This window comes from Clinocottus analis, unplaced genomic scaffold (genome assembly GCF_023055335.1).
Source record: "Clinocottus analis isolate CAN_PGR_092001 unplaced genomic scaffold, fCliAna1.0.p SCAF_12, whole genome shotgun sequence".
Taxonomy (NCBI): Eukaryota; Metazoa; Chordata; class Actinopteri; order Perciformes; family Cottidae; genus Clinocottus; species Clinocottus analis.
The window spans coordinates 13,644,813-13,667,813 of NW_027175843.1; the positions used below are offsets into that span (position 1 = coordinate 13,644,813).

Sequence of the window (23,001 nt, forward strand, 5' to 3'; positions counted from 1 at the left end):
TCTCTAATGTATTAATATATAATAAACAATTTAGCAAGGTAATGTATTATACAGCAATAATTTAATACAATATTAATCACAGGGGGCTTCTTACTGAACGCCAAGACACTTCTTACTGAGTGCCGAGAAGACGATCAAACTTGACTATCTAGAGGAAGTAAAAGTCGTAACATCTACTTTCACTGAGGCGGGATTTTGAATGAACGACTTGTAAAAGTATATTTGTACAGTATTGTACTACTGTTAGTGTATAAAAGTGAGAGGAAAATATGTCCATTTTCATGTGAAATCACCTGAAACGAAGATTTGCGCTTTTGTTACCTGAGAACGAGCCCGTCAAACTCAAACGGACCCGATAACAACAAGAATTGCCTCTGATTCTGAGTCTGCGGCATTTACGTTGTGTTGCAAATACATTACATGCTATTCATATTTCATCAATAGTTCAATTCGCCAAGGAACTCCTCACTGGAGTCAGGACTGTCGTACCACTTTGGTTTTTATTAATTTATTCTTGTGGGTGTATATAGTTTAACGTGTACGTGTCACCTGTCCGGTCTTGTTGGATGTTTCTATTTGCAGCGGGTTGTCTGGACCCAGTGATCATTGAACATGATTGTGACTGGGTTAGCCACAGTGGTCGGCATGTGTCTCCCTCACATACATATTCAACCTCTGATGTTCCTGATGACCTGGATTTACATCTATTAACTATACTAAGTAATATGACATTTTCTCATGCGTCTGGTTGTGACATAATTCACTTCTACCTTTTGTTTTGCTTGGCATCAGTGATCAGACACACTGCATGATTTATTTAAGTAACCAGCATGTGATCAAAAACACTTACCGACTATAGGAATTTGTCTTGGCAGGTGGTGCCTACATTAGACAAATAACAACAATTAGCATGGTGCAAGAAGTAGAAACATATTATATTGACAATAAAATACGAAATAAAGCACAGACAAGCAGATAACAGTACTATAAACATGTGTACTGTCGGTGCATGTGACATGTGTAATGGGAAAGTGGCAAGTGTATTTAAACATGGATATATTTGTGAAGAATGGCTGCAGCATGTGTACAAAAACATCAAAGCAAGTGCCCTTGAGAACACTGTGATCCTTATGAGCATACTTTACGTGTGTGGCAGTTATGATTCCGTCACCACAGGAACACAGGCTGGCCGCAGCCTCAGAAACAAGAGGCCCCTTGTAACCTAATCGATTGTCGAGCAGAGAGGCAGACCGGGTCCACGCTCTGTGATCGGTTTCTCTGTGCCAGACTTCCCAGAATAGCAACTCGGGCGGGTTGTCTGCCGCTCTGCTCTGCTCCGGAGGAGATGGAGGAGGAAGTCAGTGGATTTACCAACTGTTGCTTTTTCTGAGCGCCGCCGCTGCTGCCGCCGCCGCCGCTGCTGCTGCGGAACCAAACCGCCTTTCAGTCCGCGCTGCATGGCGCATGTCGTGGCTCCAATGAAGTCCATGCCAAACCGAGACAATTCTGTCGGGATCAATGTGCAAATTCACGGGATTATATAAACTCCTACGTGTTTAAGGTAAATTAAAAACTGAGCGGGAGAAACACGAGCGCATGAATCGTTTTTTTTTCTTCTTCTTCTTCTTCTTCCTGGAGGCTATTAATTAACAATCCATCCCGTTGCCGCTTTAACGTAGCTTTCGCTATTGAATATAACAGGCGAGAGGCGCTTCAGAGCTGTTGGAGGCGCATGTCTGCGGCAAAAGCAGACAAGGAGCGTCTGTCGGATGAATGGAAAGCCAGACGGGCTCTGCTGTAGACTGCGGCGATCGGGTAACCTGTTGCATTGCAGCTGTCAGTCTGCTCCAAGCCACGCAGCCGCCACAGCCAACAATCCCTTCAAGCACAGCAACTAAACTGGCTTCCCGTTTGTCTCTCGAGCTGATGGGATGTTTTCATGCCAGGTAAACGCGACGCCGTCCTCGCGGCTTCTAACCTGGCCGTCCCCCTTTTAGCCGCGGTGCTGACATACATGTTCATGCAGAGTCTATACGTGAACTCGTTGCCGTCTCCATACGAGGAAGTGGTGTCAAACGAGCATCGAGAGAAGGTGGAGAAATCATTGTAACTCGTGAGTTTTCTGTCAACATGCCGCTCGCATAGCCCCTGGAACGTGATCACATGCAGCAGTTGCTTTGCCACCACATCTTAGTTTAAACGAGGCTCAGCCGGTCCGACCTTGAGTCACATCGCCACACTGCCTGCCCACGGATTTCTCGTTTCTTGGTTGTTGAAAATAGCTCGGCTGCTCCCTGCCTCTATGGCTAATTCCTTAGGAACCGGTGGATCCAGTTTGATCCATCCCTCTCTTTATTTCCCTTCACCAACTTGTTGAGTCTTCGCCCCTCGGTGTTCCTACTGTACAAACAAAGCGTGAAGCGTGCGACGTACGTGCGCGGCTCGTCTCGTCGTGGTGCGACTTTCTGAAGACATGTCGTGAGGTGGAGTGTGTCGGGCTCGATGAGACGGGGGTCGTTGTCGCTTCTCAAGTGGGAAAACTCGACGGGACGCGCGCACAAGAGCCTTTGACGCAGCAACGGGCGCCAGTGTGAGGAGCTGTAGATGCGCTCGTCCTTAACTTTGCTCTGCTTTTCATTTGGAGTGTGATTGTTGTTGAAACATGCTGGCCTGAAAGAAAGTTTTTTTTTGTTTTGTTTCTGTCGTACGAGAGACCACTGGACGAAGGAGATCATTTTGACTTCTTTTGTTTCATCAAAGGGAGGTGGAGACAAGTTACCACCCCTCCCTCGTCTCTTTTATTGAGATTACCAACTCATTTGGCACAGGGGAGACGCTCGAAGGTAATTATATGAATCGCCACACACACACACACACATACACACAAATATATATATATATATATATATATATATATATATATATATATATATATATATATATATATATATATATATATATATATAATGCATGATACTTTCTGGTTTTGCATTCTGGACACTTTACAGTCACAGCAAGTTGGATGTTTCCTCCATGTAGATAGAGAGGGAGGCCAAATTAGGAGCTCAGCTCATTAAGGAAACTGTTGCTGGCTACAAGTCAGATTACTTTTTTTTTTTTTTAACTTCAAAGGTGTCTTGCAGATTTTCTTTTGGCCTATAGGCCCAATGCAGAATGCCCAACACATTTAGTTTAGAGTTTACCAGACAATTTTAGTAATAACATACACCTTATGGGATCTGACTCTGTATGTGAATAAGTATTAGTAAACTTTACAACAATTCTCTCTAATGCAATTCTATTCCAATTAATAATTGATCGAACACAATTACTTTATAGAACAATTATTCTTCACAACAATAAATATGGGTCCAGGGATACATATAACATTCAGAATGAACTCACAACTTATTTCAAAGAAGCCGGTTAACACTATGAATTAACGACACGTGCAGACATTCGGAGTGTATCTCTTGAATGCCTCCCGTTTCTTTTTAAGTCAATGCTATTTATTGAGTTGCTCGTCAGTCTAATCTGAAAAAAGTGACCAATATTAAGCAATTCAGCTTACTGTGTCACTGCAGTGAATGAGTTCATTTATGTGTATTACTCTCCTGTTTGAAGAACAAGACAACAGCTTAAATAATAAATCGCATCATTTCTGAGTTGGGTCTCTTACATGATATGTCATATTGTAAAAAAGAAAATGGGGCAATCAACAAGAACTCTTTTTTAATAGCAAATGTGACAATGTTGCTGTTCGCACATTTAAACTAGTTAATACGGGGTAACTTTCTAAAATATACATGCCCACTTTAATAGAAAAGAAAAGTTGTAATGCACCGTTGTGCACCGGAATCCATGCATACAAAGCTGCTAAACAGCCTTGAGTTTGGCTATTATTATGATTTTAAATTAATTAATAGCTTACAGGTTCACGCTGTTTGTATGCATACTTGTTCAAGGTTAACTCTGAAGTTGAACATTATTGTCGCCTGCAATGACAGAGGTCTGGCTGCACAGCTTTTGAGATACACATATTTGGTTTTGACAAATTAAGAATTTTTTTTGCATTATGCCAAAAAAACGTTGTTACAGAAATGTTAATGGGGTCATAATATTTCTTTTCATCCCCTGCAGCACTCCCTGCAGCACTTAAAATGGAGGCTCCCGATGGCCACTGTGCTAGTAAGTCCTCCTATTGCTACATTTTACCCTCAATGAACACTGACATGTAGGAACAGACACTTTACTTTATGCAGTGTATTGGAATGTGTCTTTGTTGGTGGTGACAATAAAGACGACATCTATGTCTGTGTGTCTTTCTGTAATTGGGACTTTGACATTAATTACTTATTTTAACTTCATTACATCTCTTCCAACTTTTTGAGACAATGCTGTTGCAAAAATAATCAAAACATTTTGCATTCACAAGACCATAAACATTTCAAGGGATTTTCCCCTAGTGCAGACTTTTTCCTGTTCACCCCTTAAAAGGTAGAGACAACGATGCATTACCAACATCCTGTTGAATGCAGCAGATACTGGATGTGCACTTTGTGGCGCACCATTTGCCCTTTTCTGGTTTCCTTTGGGCAGGTCTCTTGAATATCTCTCTCTAACGCTTCCCAGCCCCCTTATATTTTTGTTTTTGTGTGAAAAAAAAAAAAGATAGCATGTTGTTTATGACATCAGTGGGGATTTTAGGTCTCCATTCTGGGTTTGTGCTGCCAGGAACACTTGGCAGGTGGGGTAGCTGGGACGGTGGAAATAAAGGCCCTTCCTCTATCGGTCCATCTGTGGGTCGCTTCTCAATTGATACTTTTGGAACAAATTATAGTTAGTTCCGTTCATATAAAACTGTGGGAAAGCATTATTTTATTTGTGCAATGCAGCAGTTTGCGTCCCTATTGCCCCAATGTGGTTTACTATCTGTTCAATAAATTAGCGAGGCACTATGCCAACTGTGTGACAATAATCATCTACACAGACAGACAGACAGAGATATATGAATAAACTATATTGTATGCTGCTCCATTAAATCCTACCACTCCCTCTTACATGCAAACTTATCCTACTCACCATAACAGAACACACACATACCTTCTAATGAGCTGAGCTGTCAACAGCTGTTAACATGTAGACAGCGTTTTTGAGTGTTGGCTGACTAGAAAGGAGCTTTATAAAGTTATACATGGAGTTGTCCACGTGGTCACTGCTAGCTTTCACAGCGTAAACTATCTTGATATATGACTGACAATACCTACATAATACCTTTGAGATATTTGACAAAATGACGTATCAAAATATGCTTTACTCCCCTGAATCGTGAAGGTCCCATCAGAACTCTTATGTGATACCTTTTAACAATATTTGATTTGCGTGAAGTGATTTTGGGCTACTCCAATGTATCTCTATATTAAGTTTCTGTTGTCGGTCGTTAATGCGCTCTGGTGGTGTTATGAAATAACCCACATCAGTTTGATCTAGTTTCTTGCTCATGGTAAATGTAATTAAATATGGTGAAAACATTTCCGGACCCGTGTTATTAATAAAGCCAGTGGTAAAAATACATATACCAGACTTATGTTATATCAAACCATATCACATTGTAACATCATCATTTTATCTGCACCATTTTAGTCCAGTAAAATTCCAGTTCATCAGTGAAAAAAATAATAACAATAATCTAAGGGAAACTATACAGCATCATCTGACAGTAACAACAAAATGTTTCTCCTATATAATTTGAATTAACTTAAGTAGTGCTCAGTGCTCAGTTTCCAATCTGTTTCATGTAACAAGTGAAAAGAGTTTGTATTAATCTTTTAAACCATCCAAAGATGCTCAAACCTAAAAAGTTTACTTGCAGCGAGACTCCAACCAAAATGTTTCAACTTTAGTTTGTCGAAAGACACTAATATTGTCATTGTTTAACATTGGTTATGTTCATTTTATAATATACATTTGCTTGTGAATGTTGTTATTTTAGCCAGTGAAGGTTACAGTGAAAAAAAGAGCATTGGTAACAATGTAAGTAACATTTAAACAGTATTGAGAATACAAGGGGATGTTGTAGGTTGTGCAGCATCTGGATGAGATTATGACAATGGCGTGTGTGTGAGCGTGTGTGAGTATGATGTATGACCTAAATGCAAATCAGAGAAATCTAATTATTATTTTTTTGTCAGTCAAAAATGATCAGACAGGAGAAACATTGTCTAGTAAACCACAGAGTTGTTATTTGCAATGTTAACTTTGCTCTTTATGCATTGCAACAATAATTAACAAGTCTCCATGGAAGCGTTATATTCATGCAGATTGTAAAGTTATAGTGCAGCTGGATTTGACCATCAACCCTTTATTGTTTTCACTTATTTCTTGAGACCCACACTGCATTTGATTTAGGACCTGATATCTGCAGATGTGTCAGGTTTCCCTCCTCTCTTAGTCACCCACACACACCAATCCAGACATGCAATGTGCATATGGCTTGGCAATTAACAGTGCTTCTGTAATAATTATTGATTAGGTTAATACATTTTAGTGTATTGATTATATAAGATAAATAAATGGTGTGTGTGTCCGTGTCTAAGTGTATTATGAAGGATTACCAGAAAAAAACATCTCTGATACACTCTGCAGCCAGCCAGCCAGAATGGAGAGCTTGTCACTCGGGAAAAAAATCTCTTAATTATTTTCAGTTCTTTACAAAGTTCGACAATATGAGCCATTTTCTGTGTATTATAAGCATTTCTGCCATCACAAGAGTTACATTTAATTTAGGTGTATTTTTTGCCACCATTGTAAAATCATCCCAATTTGGTATCATTCAAAAGTACCTTTCACCCGGGCCAGTCTCGGCTGTTTGATGTCCTCATCTTACTGTTCACACAGGGTTGAATCAGCCAACACAAACCTTCAATCCAGACAAGCTTATGTGTGTGGTTTAGAACGTTTTCAACCTTGTTCAAGTCATTATTTTTTCCAATCATGAAAGGTTGGAAATGCTAAAGTGGAAATGCATTTTCTTCACTCGCTTTGTATTTGACCATCATAAGCAACAGACATACTTAATAAGTGTGACTTTCTTTTGATTGACATTTATTGCCCTCATGACTAGGACACTTGCCCTTCAATGAACAAAGTATTTATTTAACGTTATTCAAAAAGACAGCTTTGTTCATAAAACATAAGTAATGTTTTACCTTTTTAAATGAATTTATTGTGAAGCAATTTACCATAAACCATTCATTCTTTGCAAAGGTACAATGTGTAAGATCAGGTGACATTTTTTGTTTAGCTCATGAGTAGCTCATGGAAAGAGTGGTCATCCTGAATCCACAAGATAGCCGGTTGATCCCGGCTACCAACTGCTCCTTAATTACTAAGGATGGGCAAAAATGCAGTGAAGAAATGTCTACTTATGAGAATAATAAGGGATTAAAATAAATACATGTTACGTCAAAGCTATCTATTAAAATGAGAGCAGTCACCAGATAACTCCGCTCCATTCTGAAGCAATAGTAAGACAATTTAGTGCCTCTACTCTAGCAGAGGTGAAAGGCTGCCTCCTCTTTGTTTGGAGGTAGTGGCCAAATATTTTTTTAGCATTTGAATCCAGGCAGACCAATGCTATTACACTCTGCTGCCATGCTGTTGTCAGCATCTGCTCCAGTAATGGAAAATCCTTCATGACAAATCTGGGCCACTCCTGTCTCCAGGACAGCATTGCCAAGGGAGAACCAGCGTCGGTCACCTGAGATTTCCTCCAACCCCAACCTGTGCAACCCGAGCTCAGGCCCAGGGATTGTGTCATGGACAACGTCTCCCAGTATGCCCCACACAGTGGGGCCGCCACTCCAATGTAACAATACCGTAGAGGAGGTTATCAAACTAAGAGGAGCTGACACAGCAATTGGAGATCTGACACAGATTTCCTTTTCATGTATAAGGGATCATTGCAGACATGTTTAGCATTGACAAATTGTAACAAGGCCATCCTTGTAGGGGTTTCAGATGTAACACCTTCTTTTGATTTGAATTGAAACTTCCCTCAGCTACAGCTATTGTTACACCAATTTAAATAGCACAGGGAAGTCTAATGTCATTAGAACGGATAACTTCCACTTTTTCACAGTTGATTGAAAAAATGTTGATTGTGCTGTTGGTAAATGAAAGCTCAGTTTGGTTCCTAAAGGATCGGACACCTGGGTCAGCAGGGGTGTTTGCCTGTTGCCACTGTATTGTTCTAGTGACCCTGACGGGCCCGGGGTGTAAGGGGATAAGGGATTGGTTTGCTCTCCCTCAAACCACACAGGACACAGGACACAGGGCTATCCATAGCCTGGGTTCTGTACAGACTGCTGAGAGGATGCAATCTGATCCACATTTGCTGGACATTAGGATCCCATCGGTACATATAGACTGTTTAGTTATTTGCTGTGTGCATTCTGTATAGTGACTTCCATAGTGGCCATTCAGGTTAGGCTTTGAAGGACATCTGAGAGTAGGAGGACATTATAAATGTTTAATCTGAGAAGGAAATGCCATACAAAAGGATACTGTATATCATCCTGACTATTTGTTTAGGAAGACAATGGATGTACTTTTTGTCTGTATTAAATGGAATAGACCAGGGCTTTTACCCGGGTTAGGTGTGGAGTGTATGATCACAATTTGTAAGAATTTCATCCTCTAAAAACATTATCTTCAAAATGCAGAATTTTTTGTGCCTCGCTTGACCACTTTTTATTTTTTATTATTGTGCATATAACTGCCTTGTATTATATGTGTTGTACAACTACAGTATTGTACAGCACAATGAAGATGGCTGTTTTTCTGCTTGTCCCTCAGGTAATGGCCAATGCTCTCCTGATAAAGAGAACTCAAGAATGTCGGTGGACGCGTCGACACCTACTGGACGGACAGTACCTCAGGTTCCTAATTCCCCCAGTGGTGAGTGCTCAATCAATAGATGCACATGTCTGCAGTCTGCCAAGAACAACCGCTGTCTGTACACCAGTGGCGGGCAGTCAGGGCATTCTAAGCCTTCTCTGAAGGCTTCAATAGAATCACAAACTTATAACTATTTTATCATTTTAAAAAATATATTATTTTATTTTGATAATTAAGTCATCCTTTTTTTATGTAACTGTTTTTCACAAATACACTACATGCATTATAATAATTTTTGCTTATTACCTTTTGCCTTCATCAGTTCCTCTCATGTTTTATTCAATTACATTTCACTTCTTTTTATATATGTAAGATTAGCCTGGTTAAAATACATGAGAGCCTTCTCAAGACCCGAGACGTATGATTGGTCACAGGGCCCTCATGACCATTAACATGCGCTGTGATTTGTCAGTGAAGCTAGCGTCTCACCTCGAACCTAGAATCTCAGGATTTACTGATGACCCCTTTCCCACAGAGGGTTATGTGCGTCTGGTGAGTGAAAAGCTGATTGTGTTACTGTTTTTTTTTACATTTGCAGTTGTATTTAATACAGCCGGCGCAGCTATGCTGCAATGTCTTTGCACTGTGCAAGGTGTTAGTGGTGCGGTTTTGTTGGATTGATTTGGACAACATGCATTGTTGTTGACCCGACAGGGTTGTGCTCTCTTCTTGCTGTGCTGGTCCTTGTCGAGCGCATTTCCTCGGCTGCGGTGCACCCTGACTGGCTCTAGGTTAGCTTGGAAAGGCTCATAGCGAAAGTGGCACAGCGGCCGTGGCCGCATGCTTTAGAGCGCCGTGCCCGGACCTCAACGCTTCCCGGGGCCATGGAACATGTGCTTGCTGTGCCTTCTTTTCCCGCCGGGGAGGGACCGGGCCCCCTGCTCCCGATGCGACCGTCCGCCGGTGCACAATGTCTTTAGTGCCACGTTACCAGGGCGGGGATCGGCCCACGTAAAATACACACGTGAGTCAAAGGGTCACTGAAACCCTTTGGCACAATGACAGCTAGGGCTGGCACACTGGCGTTCATACAGTCCACCACCACCCGCTCCGCCACACGGTTCCACCACGATCATACAGGGCGAGGAGACTGGTCCACATGACGAGAAAAAAAAGAAAAGAGAGACGGTGAGAGCAAGGTGCGAGGTGTGCTCACGGCGTCTCCTTTTCTCGTCAGGTGGAGCGGCTCCGCGGGTCAGTCCCCTATGCTCGGGGTGGAGCCGTGTGGCAGAGCGGGTGGTGGTGGACTGTATGAACGCCAGTGTGTTGGTCTGTGACAATAACTTAAGGGACACTTTTTCCACCCAGTCTGCCCCTGATGTGAACGAAACAGAATTCATTGAAGGCCTAGGTCTGAATCCCACGGACCACCACTGATGTACACACACTGTTTCTCGTTAAAACAAATTTACTAATTTAATTTGTATAAGTAAACACAAATATTTCAGCTTGAAAATCATCCCATTATGCATCTTAACAGAATAGGTACAGGTGCAAGATCAGAGATTGGGAGCATTTTGATCACTAACAAAATCCCAAAAATGACAAGTTGGGAAGTTAGGAATAAAGTCCTGTCCCTTTTTGGTGGTGTAACCTATTTCCTATCCGATAATTGTTGTCACCCAAAGTCACTAATATTCAGTAAATTTTTAGTCATATGTTTTCTCTCAGTTTGGTCAACTTTTTATTTTTTGATAATATTAGTCCTGTGTCAAATGTTATTTTCCATCTTTTATAGTGAATATATTGTAAACATCTAGTCTAACCCCCAACATTATTACCTGATGAATAATACAGGTTGAATGGTTAAGAATGTGCATCTTAGGCAAAAACATTATTCATTAATCACTGGGAACTTTGATCATTCTTTAAAGATGACTACGGTGATGCAATTAGATACAGTCTGGTGAGGTTTTGAATTTCTTTTTTTAATAAAAAGTCTGTGACAAGCATATCTCGTCAATTAATACAATTGACCTGACGCTTATACATATTGTGAGAAAGACCTCCAAGGATTGTGACAAAAGGTGCATGTGAATATATACAAAATCACTAACAACTCTTACGTATCGTGCAGTAAGAATAATATATTGTATAATAATAGTATATTGCAATTTTGCAAGCCCTGATCTTAGCAGCAACTGCCCTAAAAGATAAAGGTTGTTTCGTAGCTGGCAAGCGAGCTCAAACGAAACTGTTTTGTGATCATATTCTCCTTTGTTGAATACCAAGCTGGATGGATAAACTATCCTGTTCCATTTGTGTTATTCAGCTTCTGACTAAATAACTGTAACGTTTCTTTGTTTCTATTTGTTGACTCTTTTGGACCTGAAGTGTTTTGTCAGCTTTTCTTCCTCTGTTAGTTATATTGGCAATGGCACCATTGCATTTGGACAGACTACCTCTCATTCATCTATATTCCATGGCAAGCAGCAGATTTGTTCTAAGATCTATGTCTACATCATCTCTGGAGCATCCCTGAAATTCTTTACTAATCTGGTCCAAGATCCTTGGGTTCTGACAGTAGTGGACAACATTAGCAAAGTTTGCTGAGACTTTCTTTGAGGATGTGTAGCTATAGACATCACATACAGCAATAATCTAATTTCCATCATCTTCAAGCAAGCCCATGGCCAAAGCTGTCTCTTCAAAAAGCTTATAGTTTGTAGCCCGATAGATCTTGAGATCCTCAAATCCAAGTAAAGTGTTCTGGAATTTCCACATGAAGTAATTGTCTTGCCTCAGGGTCCCTCCTGTTGAGTTTGATGAAGCCGAGCTATGCAATGTTTTTGGCTACAGCTGGAGCCTCCTGTGCATGGCCTTTTCTCAGGGCAACATTCTGTGAGCCTTCTTTGTGGACAGGAAGATTTATCACTACAGGAAACCTGTCCTGCACCTTGTATTCTGTTGCTCTCCTGTGAGCGAGTTATGGAACGACCCACCTGCTGTCAAATATGAAACCATTGTTCTCAATAGTGTGACCATTGTTTGGCCTTCTGTAATTAGGGTAGCCATGAACATTGTCTGGCAGGTGAGTTTCCTGTCAGAAGGTTTTAGGGAAGTTGTTGGAACAGATGCCATTGACCATACAGGGACAGTTCGGGTTGCTGGGTTGGAGTCCATTCTGCATGAGTTGAGACATTGGCCCATACAGCTCTAGTTCCGTCCATTACTCAGATATGTCTGCTCGAATGGTCTGATCAATGTTGTCAACAGTCAAAGTCTCATGCCAGAGCAGCAGAATGTGAGCATGATCTAATTCCCTCATACGTCCCTGGATAGTATATCCTCTAGCATTCAGCAAACCAAAGATTTCACTTCATTCAGGAGTTCATCCAGATCACTTTTGAAGAGTATATTGAGACTGTCTGTTCTTTTACATTTGCGATTAAGATATCACACATGCAAAGTTATCTACATGAGTTTGTGTGGAGGACTGCGAGTATGCGAGGATGAAAGCATATCTGTGAGCAAATCCTGCTCTCTTCACTCCATCTATGCTGGCTCTGCTGACAAGCCTGGAAATCATGCCTATAAAATAAACAAAACAATAAATAACTGAACATATAAATATTTAAATATGTCAAAATGTATTAATAGGCTTCTATTTTTTTCTATTAACATTATTTTCAAAGGACTGTATTAATTTATTTCAAGGGACTTTTATTTCCCAATGTCCAATTAATTTCAAAGCTCTTTTTTTATTGCCATCTGTTCAAATTAATTCAATGTAAATATTCAAATGTATGTTTAATGGTTATCTAATGGATCCAGACCACAACACAATAATTAGTTAGCTAGCTTACTCAGCCCACTCACAGGATTCTGGAAGAGACGCCGGAAAGTTTGCTGATCCGGCCGGGAAACAGGTCAGTCCACGATCAGATTCCTGGCGCTGGGGTTATGACTGAATTTGAGTTGTTACTGTTCAGTCTACGGATTAGATTTTAATTGTGTAGCCAGCTCACCCTGCAGTCCCTCCCTCCCTGTTGCTAGTAGACTTATTTGCCGGGAGGAGAGTGGACGGTAGCGATCCATATTCGGCAAGTCCAAAGCCCACAACTGGGGGTACAGTGGGAGGGTCCATGTACTTAGAGGCAAATTGCCCGAAGCTATATCAAAGGAAGACAGAAAATAATCTTGGGGAAAAAAACATGTAATATGTGGAAGATGTATTACCATCAACAAGGCATAGTTTTTGCTTTAGATTCGTTGCCCTGCAAAAAGCATAGCTATTGTTGACTACTTTCCGTGCTTTATAGTTTGGGGGTATTAGAGGAATGGGGTGGAAGTGATTGCACACACAAACACACACACACACACAATTAAAGTTGTGGGATGAGAAGACATGAATATTACACTTGTTGAGCGGTATAACACTTACCCAGAAATGTTGCCAGGTTCCTTTAAGTCTATTAATGTGACAATAGATTAGTACCATCAATGTCACAATGAAGCAGCAAAGTAAGAAAAGGGGAAACTACATGAGACGAGGCAACCGTGAGATAAAAGGGACGCTCATTTCCCACAAGTTTAAAGATACAGGGAGACAAGCTGGGCCATGGTTTCACAGGGAGATACTCATCACTGATATGAGCCTTTGGCTTGCCGAGGATGATTTGTCATTTTAGGTTTTGTTTCAAAAGAAGGGTCACGTGATATCATCTGCTGAAAAGCATTAAGCACTGTCAAATATCAGTGCCAAACTGTTAAACATGCAAGCTTAAACACAAGCTGTACAACAATTGTCCTGGAGTTCACCTTTCTGGTGATTAAACGTAAAGGAGTAGAATTACACACTTTGGGCCAGATGACAGTTTGGACGATAAGTGACATAATGCATTCTTCTTAATGGTGTGTTGTTTTCAGTCAACCTCTCAATCAATTGTGATCTTTTCCCATGCTCTTCTGTGGATTAAAGGAAACTGAGATATATCACAGTCAAAACTTCATCTTGGTTATTTTTATTGCTGCTTTTGTCGTAGCAACCGTCAAGGGTATCCTCGTCTGATCACTATGTATTCTACTCTGCCACCCTGGAGAGGCAGATGTAAAGATACAAGGAGCTGAATAGCAAGGACGTTTAGGTTCTGCTCCGTGTTGCCAGGATACAGCTATCGAAGGCAAAGCTTAATATCAATGTGGGCACTGGGTGAAGCATTTCTTCTGTACAAACTTGGGCATTGGAAACACACAGGATCAGTTTAAAGACTGCAGTTGCTTTGTGGAGATTTCTTCTCCATACCCTATAAAAAGAAAACGTTGCCTGAAAATCAAAATGTATTTGACTAGCCTCAGATTTAAGTGGAACTGTTTGAAGGGACAGTCGATTGATACAGTCAGTCTTTAGTAAAACGTCATATGCCCCAGTAAATCCCAAAACAGGCTCATCAGGATGAGTTCGTTTTGCTTGGATGATGTCCAAACCTTTGTTTCTGCAATATGCCGAAAGCCCCTTTCACATCCATTGTAATCTATTAACAAGACCAAGATTTGATTTATGTTGTACATCTCATTACCTCGTATGATTCTTAAAAATGTTTTGTTACAGCTGTCGGGTGAACAAAGGCGAGATGATCAATTTAAGTCAAGCTTTACTATTTGGCTCAGAAACACAAGTTAGTTTCGGGGGTTTAAGCATAATTAAAACAAAAAAAGTGGCATAATCTGTGTGTGAATCATTCACAGCCAGATCCAAGACAGATGAACTGTTTCCTTACTTCAGAATACAAAATAAGGCCACATGGTGCTACCATTAGAGTCCTGTGGAAGACAAAAGATACAACTCTTGCTTAGCATTGTCTATTAGAAAGTGTCAGCTTATGTGGTTTGTGTGGGATACAACATTGATATTACCTTACCCAGCAATGGTTCGGCTTTGTTACAGGAACCAGACTTGTGAAATTGAAGGTTTGGTTGAATATTTTTCAAACAAATTTCTGGTTGACTGAATTGTATACAGTATGTATAACCCAGGTGATTTTTAGGACAAGAGGCACCTGCAGTGTAGATGGATGAAACTAGGTGTAACTGTGTGTGTGTCCCTCCACAGCAACCCACACACAATTATACAATATTTTGCCCTTGTCTTCCAGTCAGTCTCCCATTGCTAGTCATGTGTTCTCAGTTGCAGGGCCTCTGACACTCCCTATTCTCCTCAGGGACAGGCAGGAACCAGACGAGCCTGTTTCTCTTTCTCTCTCACTCTTTTTCTCTGTCCATGTGTCAGTCCATCCTAATGCTGTCTAAGACTTGACTTGCTCAGTTCACTCCATGCACATTTAATTATATACTGCCTTACTTCACTCAGCCACAGTTCACCAGTGACCCTATGCCCATAGCAGGTCGTTATACCTCGAGCCAAAGCAGTCCATTCAGCGACCAGCACAGTTCACTTCAGACCTTTACAGTTTAAATTATTTCAACAGAGGACACTCTACCTCATCTCAACTCTAACCACACACTATGCCCTCGGGATGCAAACAGCCTCTCTTCTAACCTAACCTCAGTCAATCCATCCATTCCGAATAAACTTACCATTTTGATGTAATCTGCGCATGCTTGACCAAGTCATGCAACCAAAGGCCGGCCAACTACATAGTTGCCAAATGGTTTATGGTTGCTTTCGAGCATTTGTGGTGTTCAAGTTTCTTTTATGTCACTTCCATAAATCCTGCTCTATCTACATTTGACAAATTGTGCATCTTAGGATTGCCATTGTTATATCTTTCAGATCTGAAAATTAAACAGGAGGAAGAAACAGTGGAGGAGACTGACAACAGAAGCCCAGCAGAAATAGGCCAAACAGGGGAGGAAGGAGCATTGGAGGAATCCATGACTGACAGCCCAAGCAATGTACAGGATGGATTATCTGAGCCAAACGCGACAGCTGATTTAGGAAGTCGACAAACACACGGTAACAATCATTGCGTTTACAAATGCCTTTTAAAGACGCAACCTGGTACATCTTTTGGTATTGACAATCCACACAGGATTTGTCTTTTTCTAATGATTAAAATCTGGGCGGTGTATGTTTCCCCACCTTTAGGGTGAGTCACACATTTTTTTTTTCTCGAAGTGGGTGTAGAGTGCTTTCTGCATGTTTTATTTTTTCTTTTCGTTTTGTTGTTTGTTGAAGGACAATAGCTTAGACTTGGAACTATTATCAGGGAAAATATCCTTGGAATCCCCCGCAACCTGTTCCAACTGACGCCATGACGGATCTAGTTGTCACAGCATTAGGATCATATTTCTCTTTTCCAACTCGCTGCAGTTCAAAAGATTTGCTCACAGAACAGCATGACAGTAGTTGTGATTCAATGTCAAATCAAAATTTGTACCGACGTGTATTATTCCACATGATATAAAGTCCACAATACTAGTCAAGAGAAATATACAAGCACACATCCACATGCCTTACGCTGGAAAACATTGCATTTACAGTGGAAAATGTACACAAGTAAGTGGTTCCAGCTATTTTTAATTGTATATATAGTTAAAGATTTGAAGCACAATTCATCTGATTTACATGTTTTTGGATTTAGGAAAACAAGGGCAAAACATGCACGTTAAAATGTAGGTTTTAGTCATTTCAAGTAGGTTCAATTCATGATAGTTACCACAATGATAGTTTTATCTAATTTAAAACAGTCCAACAGAAGTTGGTCCTGTTCATTTCTCAACTGTCATTTGTAAATTAGTTCAGTTGGACACAAAACATAGCTTGCATGGCCTCTTCTACAATGTGTGGTATTGCCTTCCTGTGCTTGCTTCTGTCAGGTGACCGGCCATTCCAGTGCAACCAGTGTGGTGTCTCATTCACCCAGAAGGGAAACCTGCTAAGACACATTAAGTTGCATACAGGTGAAAAACCCTTCAAGTGCCCCTTCTGCAGCTACGCCTGCCGGCGGCGCGATGCCCTCAGCGGACATTTGCGCACTCATGCTGGTAAGACTTCAGCTCGCCATCTTCTTGTCCCTTTTTACTCATCTACTTATGCTACCCAGAAGATAATTTCATCAAAAGTGCATCAGGGATCTGGGAAAAAAAATGTATGCTCTAATGTTTGTGAAAGACTTTATTTTAAGACATTACATATACATTTTTTTTTAATATCATGCTTGTGTTACATGTACCTTATTATCCTTGTCTTCCTCATACACTGATGTGTGACTTGGAGTCTAATACAAGAACTAGCAGAGGTGTAGTAGCCATACATGCTGGTTGCTGACTTCATGTCTCGTATCTGCTGAAAAACATTATTATGACCATGTTATAGACTGTATTGTGAGTGCTTTGTGGTTAGGTACCAAGGACATGATGTTCCTTAGTTGCTTGACTTGCTAAGGAGGAAACTGTCTGTTGAGAAACACATGGAGAATACTGGCAGTCTCACTCAACTGTAACCCACTTTCCTATCAGAGAGGATATGCTCTCCCCTCCTTTGCACCTTTGAAATCAAGGTCAGATAATACTGTCATTGCTGTCTGCGGTCACTCATACACAGTTCTCTTTTAAGATAGAGGTAATGTGTGTTTGGGTGCGCGTCTACGGATATGCATTAATTTATTTTCTGTTTCCATGTCGGTAATCTCTCTCTCTCTCAGTTGTTACTCAGCAGCTTCTTTTATCCATTTCCTAATATATATATAGCTCCACACCTGTCTTCCACCATGACCATTTTCTTACTTTCACTTCCTTTATTGTTAAGCAGAATTTGTTTGTCACGTCCCCCAACCGTTTATTCCCGTAAAAATGTGAGTACGAAGTTACACTTGCCTTCTTCAGGTCATTTAGAGGGAGTGTAAGGACTTTGATGTTGCCAAGTTGTGCTGTCATGTCGTTCTCTAACGTATGGTGTGTGGTACTCCTGGCAACTTAGGCTTGGTATTGGGAGAATAGACCCTTGAAGAAAAATGTAAGACAAAAGTGAGAGACAAAAGAAGGAGGGGTCGGACAAAAATGTGACAGATTTGGCTGCTATCCCTCAGGCAAGGTTCCATTTTGGTTAATGACATTGTCCATTGAGGCACAGTGCATTGGGAGAATCATTATTCAGTAAATGCCTGGGAAGCAAATAATGTAAATGTCGTAAGACAGGAGATTTCAATTTGAGTTCCTGTTTATCAGCCAAAGGCAATCAGTCAAGTGAGTCTGAGTGCACAGTGTGGATCATTTGCATGAATAAGATTAGCGTCTGAAAGGTGGATTCTTCAGGTCTATCCAACATCTGCGCAAGGTTGTGTGTGGGTGGTTATATAAATACAAAAAAAGTAATGAAGGTTATGTTGTGTGAGTGAGTGAGAAAGTGTGTATATTTGGGCTACTAAGAACATGGAAGTAATACTTGATTGAATACTGCCTCCTCCTTCACTCGTCAGAATGAATATTACTGCAATGGCCATTCATGTACCTTAACCCACACTTTAATAATATGGAAACGTTTTGTCATTTGACACCATTTTTTTTAAGCTGTTCGTACTCAGAAAAAAAAATTACAATGAACAATGAGTTCTGCCGATACAGTGTCATTCATAGACCACTAAGTCCTGTATGACTGATACAGCAGAAAACCTATTCTCATTTCACATGATTCACTAAAGAGAATAGTGCCTGCTGATGCAAGATCAGCCATGAATGGCCGTGTCATTCTGTAACTAGTGGGTTTTATTTCCTTGACACAAATCATCAAGAAGTAGTTCTTGGAAGATAATGTAACATTTATAGCTGAAGGAATATTCATTTCTGAGTAACTTGTCTTCTTATTAAACATAATGTGCAAACAAACTCATCGCTTTCTGTGGGACAAAGAGTACTCATGTTTACATCTGAACTATCACCTATCTCGAAATGTGTGCGTGTGTGTGTGTGTGTGTGTGTGTGTGTGTGTGTGTGTGTGTGTGTGTGTGTGGGTGGGTTACAGTCTCTGTGCCTCAGATATGTTTGGTTTCTTTGTTCTCATAGTGAGCACTGGCGCTTCTTCTAGTAAATAGCTGTCACCATTATCTCTGTGAATGTCTCACTACATTGTATGGTTAATGCTGGTGGGTGACTTCGGTATGCTTATGTGGCCACCAGCTTGCTCGGTCCTTTTCTGAGTCATAATGTTAGTTTTGAGAATACACACAGGACATACAACTACATCTTAGCAGTGTCTGCTCAGGTAGGAATTTCACTTCAGCAAAGCTACTTGGAATACGAGTATTACACATTTTTTAATACAACTTATATTTTATCCAATAGTATCGAAACAATTCATGTACTCTTGTTCCATTATACAAAGGTAAGGACACCGGTGACATTAACAACTATTGGCACATATCCAGGCTGTTCTGTCATCTCAAACCTAAATGCTCCTATATTATAGAAAGATGGGCTGAAGGCTTGTGATGGGTAGGATATGTCTTCGTCTTTCCACTTGTCAACGTTGGAAAGAAGAATTTAAATTTAAATAGCACAATGAATCACACTACACCTCCATAGAAGCGTTTTGAAGACGCAGACTTCACGGCGCAACGCTCTTTTTCGCCCACAGCTGGTCTTTATGTCTGGCAACAGTTGTGTGGAATCCTCATATTAGTAGTGGAATATCCATGATCTCAGAGGCTTGCTTTTGATTTGTTTGTACTACTGACACAGTATTTACTACTACGCACCGCCCAAACATTGTGGTAGGTTGCGTTATCTCATTGGACGCTACCCACTCTCTCTGTCTGTAGCAGTGAATGAAATTAATATGCTTCCCCTTGAATGTCCTCACTTTTAGTTGGCAAGCCACACAAATGCAACTTCTGTGGGCGGAGCTACAAACAGCGCACTTCTTTGGAGGAACATAAAGAGCGCTGCCATAGTTACCTGCAGGGTATCAGCTTGGATCAGAACACCAACACTGGCCCTTACACAGGTAAATTGTTTTACTAAAACTGTAGCCATAAAAAGAGTAAGTGTAATGGAAACAATACAGAAAAGGTGGCTCTCACAGGAGAGAAAAAAAAATCAGTAATAACGTATAATCTGAAGTTTACTTAATAATATCTGTAAAAGAGGATTGAAATAAAAAATTTAAAAAAGGCTGATTACTACAAATATTTACAGGTTTTCTGACTGTGCATTTGTTATCAACTAAATGTCTTTTTATTTATATGTTCATAAATGTATACAGATTTCATAATGTATTAATAATTACTGAACTGTTTTTATAGTATTAACTAATTGAATCATTAATCCTTTTATGACAATTTGGTGACTCAAGGAAGGAAAGTCTACGGGGCAAGAATGACTCGAGGTTAAAATTCAGATTTTATTTTTTGTTTTCACATATCAAGAAAATGAATTAAGCCATATTTAGCTATGTTATTTTGCTGTGTTTAACTTGACACCTAAATATATTGTTGCCTATTCTAACCCTGTTCCTTTTCTTTAAGGTGAGGACTCTAAAGACCCAAGGCCCATGGCGGAGCCCAACAACATGGCTCCCTTTGATCGGCCACCTGTTATTGAAAGACTGCACAGCAACGTGGGCAAGAGGAAGAGCACCACGCCTCAAAAATTTGTGGGTGGGTATGAATTAAAGCCAGTCAGTCAATGGCTTTCTCGACTTTAGTCTCCGTGGCGTGTCCATGAAGACCAGCCTGATGCAGTTTATTTAACGCTATTACATTTCAACTACTCAATTTTCTCTCTATGAATTGATGTGGACGCAATGATGAAATGCCATGCAAATCATGTGAAATAAATGTGTATATCCAAGCATACACTGAGTAATTTACACTTTGCAGGACCTCTGGAATGCATTAGTTAAATTGTCATCATGTAATACGCTTAACCAATGAATATTTTTATGTTATACTAATCCTTTTTTTTTAAATTTACTTTCACTCATTCATCACACAATATTAGCCCTGCCCTATGAGCTCAGATTCGTTTTCTCAGAATTTGGTTTTATTTGCCGCACTATTAAAAAAAGAGATCATGCAAGCTAGCGCGAGCGGTTGACTGAGAGGCAAGGAAATGTTTTTCACTCTGTGGTTAGGTACACCTGTAACTTTGTCATAGCTCTTATCGAGAGAAAACAGCTCACCGCATCCCTGTTCTGGAGGGGTTAAATAGCGCAGTAGATGGATGGGGTTTTCCACCTCACAAAATTTGTAAACACAGAATAGCAAGTTAAACATATGAAAATCAAGTCTTGAAATATCAGCAAGATACAAGTTTGACTGACTGGAATGGAAGTCAAGCCATGGTCATATGTTTGTGCGTGTAATGTTCTCTCTTTTTGTTTAGCTAATAGCAAGAGTGTGGCACTCCACTAAGGCATATGCATTTATATATTTTATGTTTTGTGTCTCGCTCTATGAAGTTAGTATAATCTTGCTCAATCATTTTCATACATTCATAGTGCTACTCTTATTTCATGCAGGTGAAAAGATGGTACGCTACAGCTACCCTGAGCTAGGCTATGAGATGGGCCTTAAGTATGAGAAGCAGGCTGAACTGATGTCCGCCCACATGATGGACCAGGCCATCAATAATGCCATAACATATCTTGGCTCGGACACTCTTCGGCCCATGCTCCATCATCCACGTCCCCCTCTCTCTATGGCTGAAGTGGTGCCTATGGTCAACCCCCTCTTCCACCATGTCCTGCCAATGGGCCAACGGACAGATCATCCAGGAAATTGTGACACGCTGCAACCTCAGCATTCTCAGCCCCTTCACCCCCATGACTTCCCCAGCCATCCCACCACAAACGGCCCAATGGCTTTAACCAGGCTGAGCAAGCTGCATCATCCAGGGCAAGAAGAATCTCCCAACAACAGTGGGGTTGACTCTGCTGACTCAGCTCGCAGCAGCCCTCATGAGAGGCAGGGCCACCATGGGAACAACCCCATTCCCGGACTCAGGTCTCGAGCCAGTCCAGCTGTGGGCTATTCAGGTGAACGGGTGACAGAAGCGTCATCCAGAAGTGGGGCAGGAATGGGGACCGGCATCATGCGAGTGGCCACAGAAAAGCCTGCAAGCCAGGATGGGGTGCGGGTGTATGGACGAGAGGGCCAGGAGTTACGAGCGTACCAGTGTGAGCATTGCCAGGTGCTCTTTCTGGACCATGTCATGTACACCATCCACATGGGTTGCCACGGATACAGAGATCCGTTGGAATGCAACATCTGTGGTCACCGCAGCAAAGACAGCTATGAGTTCTCCTCTCACATAGTCCGCGGTGAACACACCATCCAATAAAAGGATGGGTAGGAATTTAGGGAAAGACAAAGAAAGGAAAGGAGCAATAGCCTGATATCCGTCCTTACCCTCAGGCATCTGAAACTGCACAGTTGAAGGGCACTGTAGACAAGTGTAGCACAATCATAGCATAGGCTTCTTTTGAGCTAATTATGTGAATCTGAACAGTTGAACAATCATATGAAGGTATGGGCCAAAGACATATATTCTACATATTTAATTGAGAAAATAAAGAAGAAGGAAGGTAAGTTGTTTGTTTTCTCGCAAAATGTTCATGAATGTTTTAACAGAGCAGCTATCAAACAACTTAAACTAGTTTTTCATGTTAGTCTTATTTGGAAAGGTCTCCTGTTGTGCTTGTCGTGTCATCGTGGTTTTGTTAAAGAAAAATGGTTCCACTCTTCAGAAGTAAATAATGCCTCCAAATACAACAAAACCAGATAGGATGTCATATTTAGAACAAGGCAGAGGTACAAACGTATGTTTTTTTTTTAAAGTGAATTAAATAAACATAATACAATTAATGTTTTATGTGAAGTACAATACCATACTGTACAAACAGTATGGTATTGAATGGGCCACTTGCTGTGGCATATCACTTAGAATCCATGCATTTTTCTTTTTCGTTGTTCTTTTTTATGATATTGCTGTGGCCCATAACCCTTGTTATGGAAGATATATTGTCATGGTCAACTGGTGCTATGTGTTCTAACTGCAAGCAACTTGATGTCAATTTGGACCTAACGGCCAGTGGTGTGGTGGTCTCTGATTGTAGACTATCTATCTACAGATGTAGACATTTGG

General features: G+C 40.8%; 1 protein-coding gene across 1 annotated transcript; it reads left to right on the plus strand.

Moving 5' to 3' along the window:
• Positions 1-2,016: 2,016 nt before the first annotated feature.
• On the plus strand, positions 2,017-22,543 carry ikzf2 (IKAROS family zinc finger 2). The gene is made up of 8 exons (XM_068572728.1): positions 2,017-2,843; positions 4,141-4,188; positions 8,857-8,958; positions 15,692-15,874; positions 16,738-16,905; positions 19,724-19,861; positions 20,382-20,513; positions 21,377-22,543. Exons 2-8 carry the CDS (start codon positions 4,161-4,163, stop codon positions 22,195-22,197), a joined length of 1,572 nt encoding a protein of 523 aa, XP_068428829.1. The 5' UTR covers positions 2,017-2,843; positions 4,141-4,160; the 3' UTR covers positions 22,198-22,543.
• Positions 22,544-23,001: the final 458 nt, after the last annotated feature.

Bases quoted from the DNA above. Each gene is read 5' to 3' on its own strand.
- ikzf2 (XM_068572728.1), top strand. From the start codon at position 4,161: ATGGAGGCTCCCGATGGCCACTGTGCTA. The intron at 8,959-15,691 runs GTGAGTGCTCAA...TATATCTTTCAG, and splicing joins GGTTCCTAATTCCCCCAGTG to ATCTGAAAATTAAACAGGAG. The intron at 19,862-20,381 runs GTAAATTGTTTT...CTTTTCTTTAAG, and splicing joins CAACACTGGCCCTTACACAG to GTGAGGACTCTAAAGACCCA.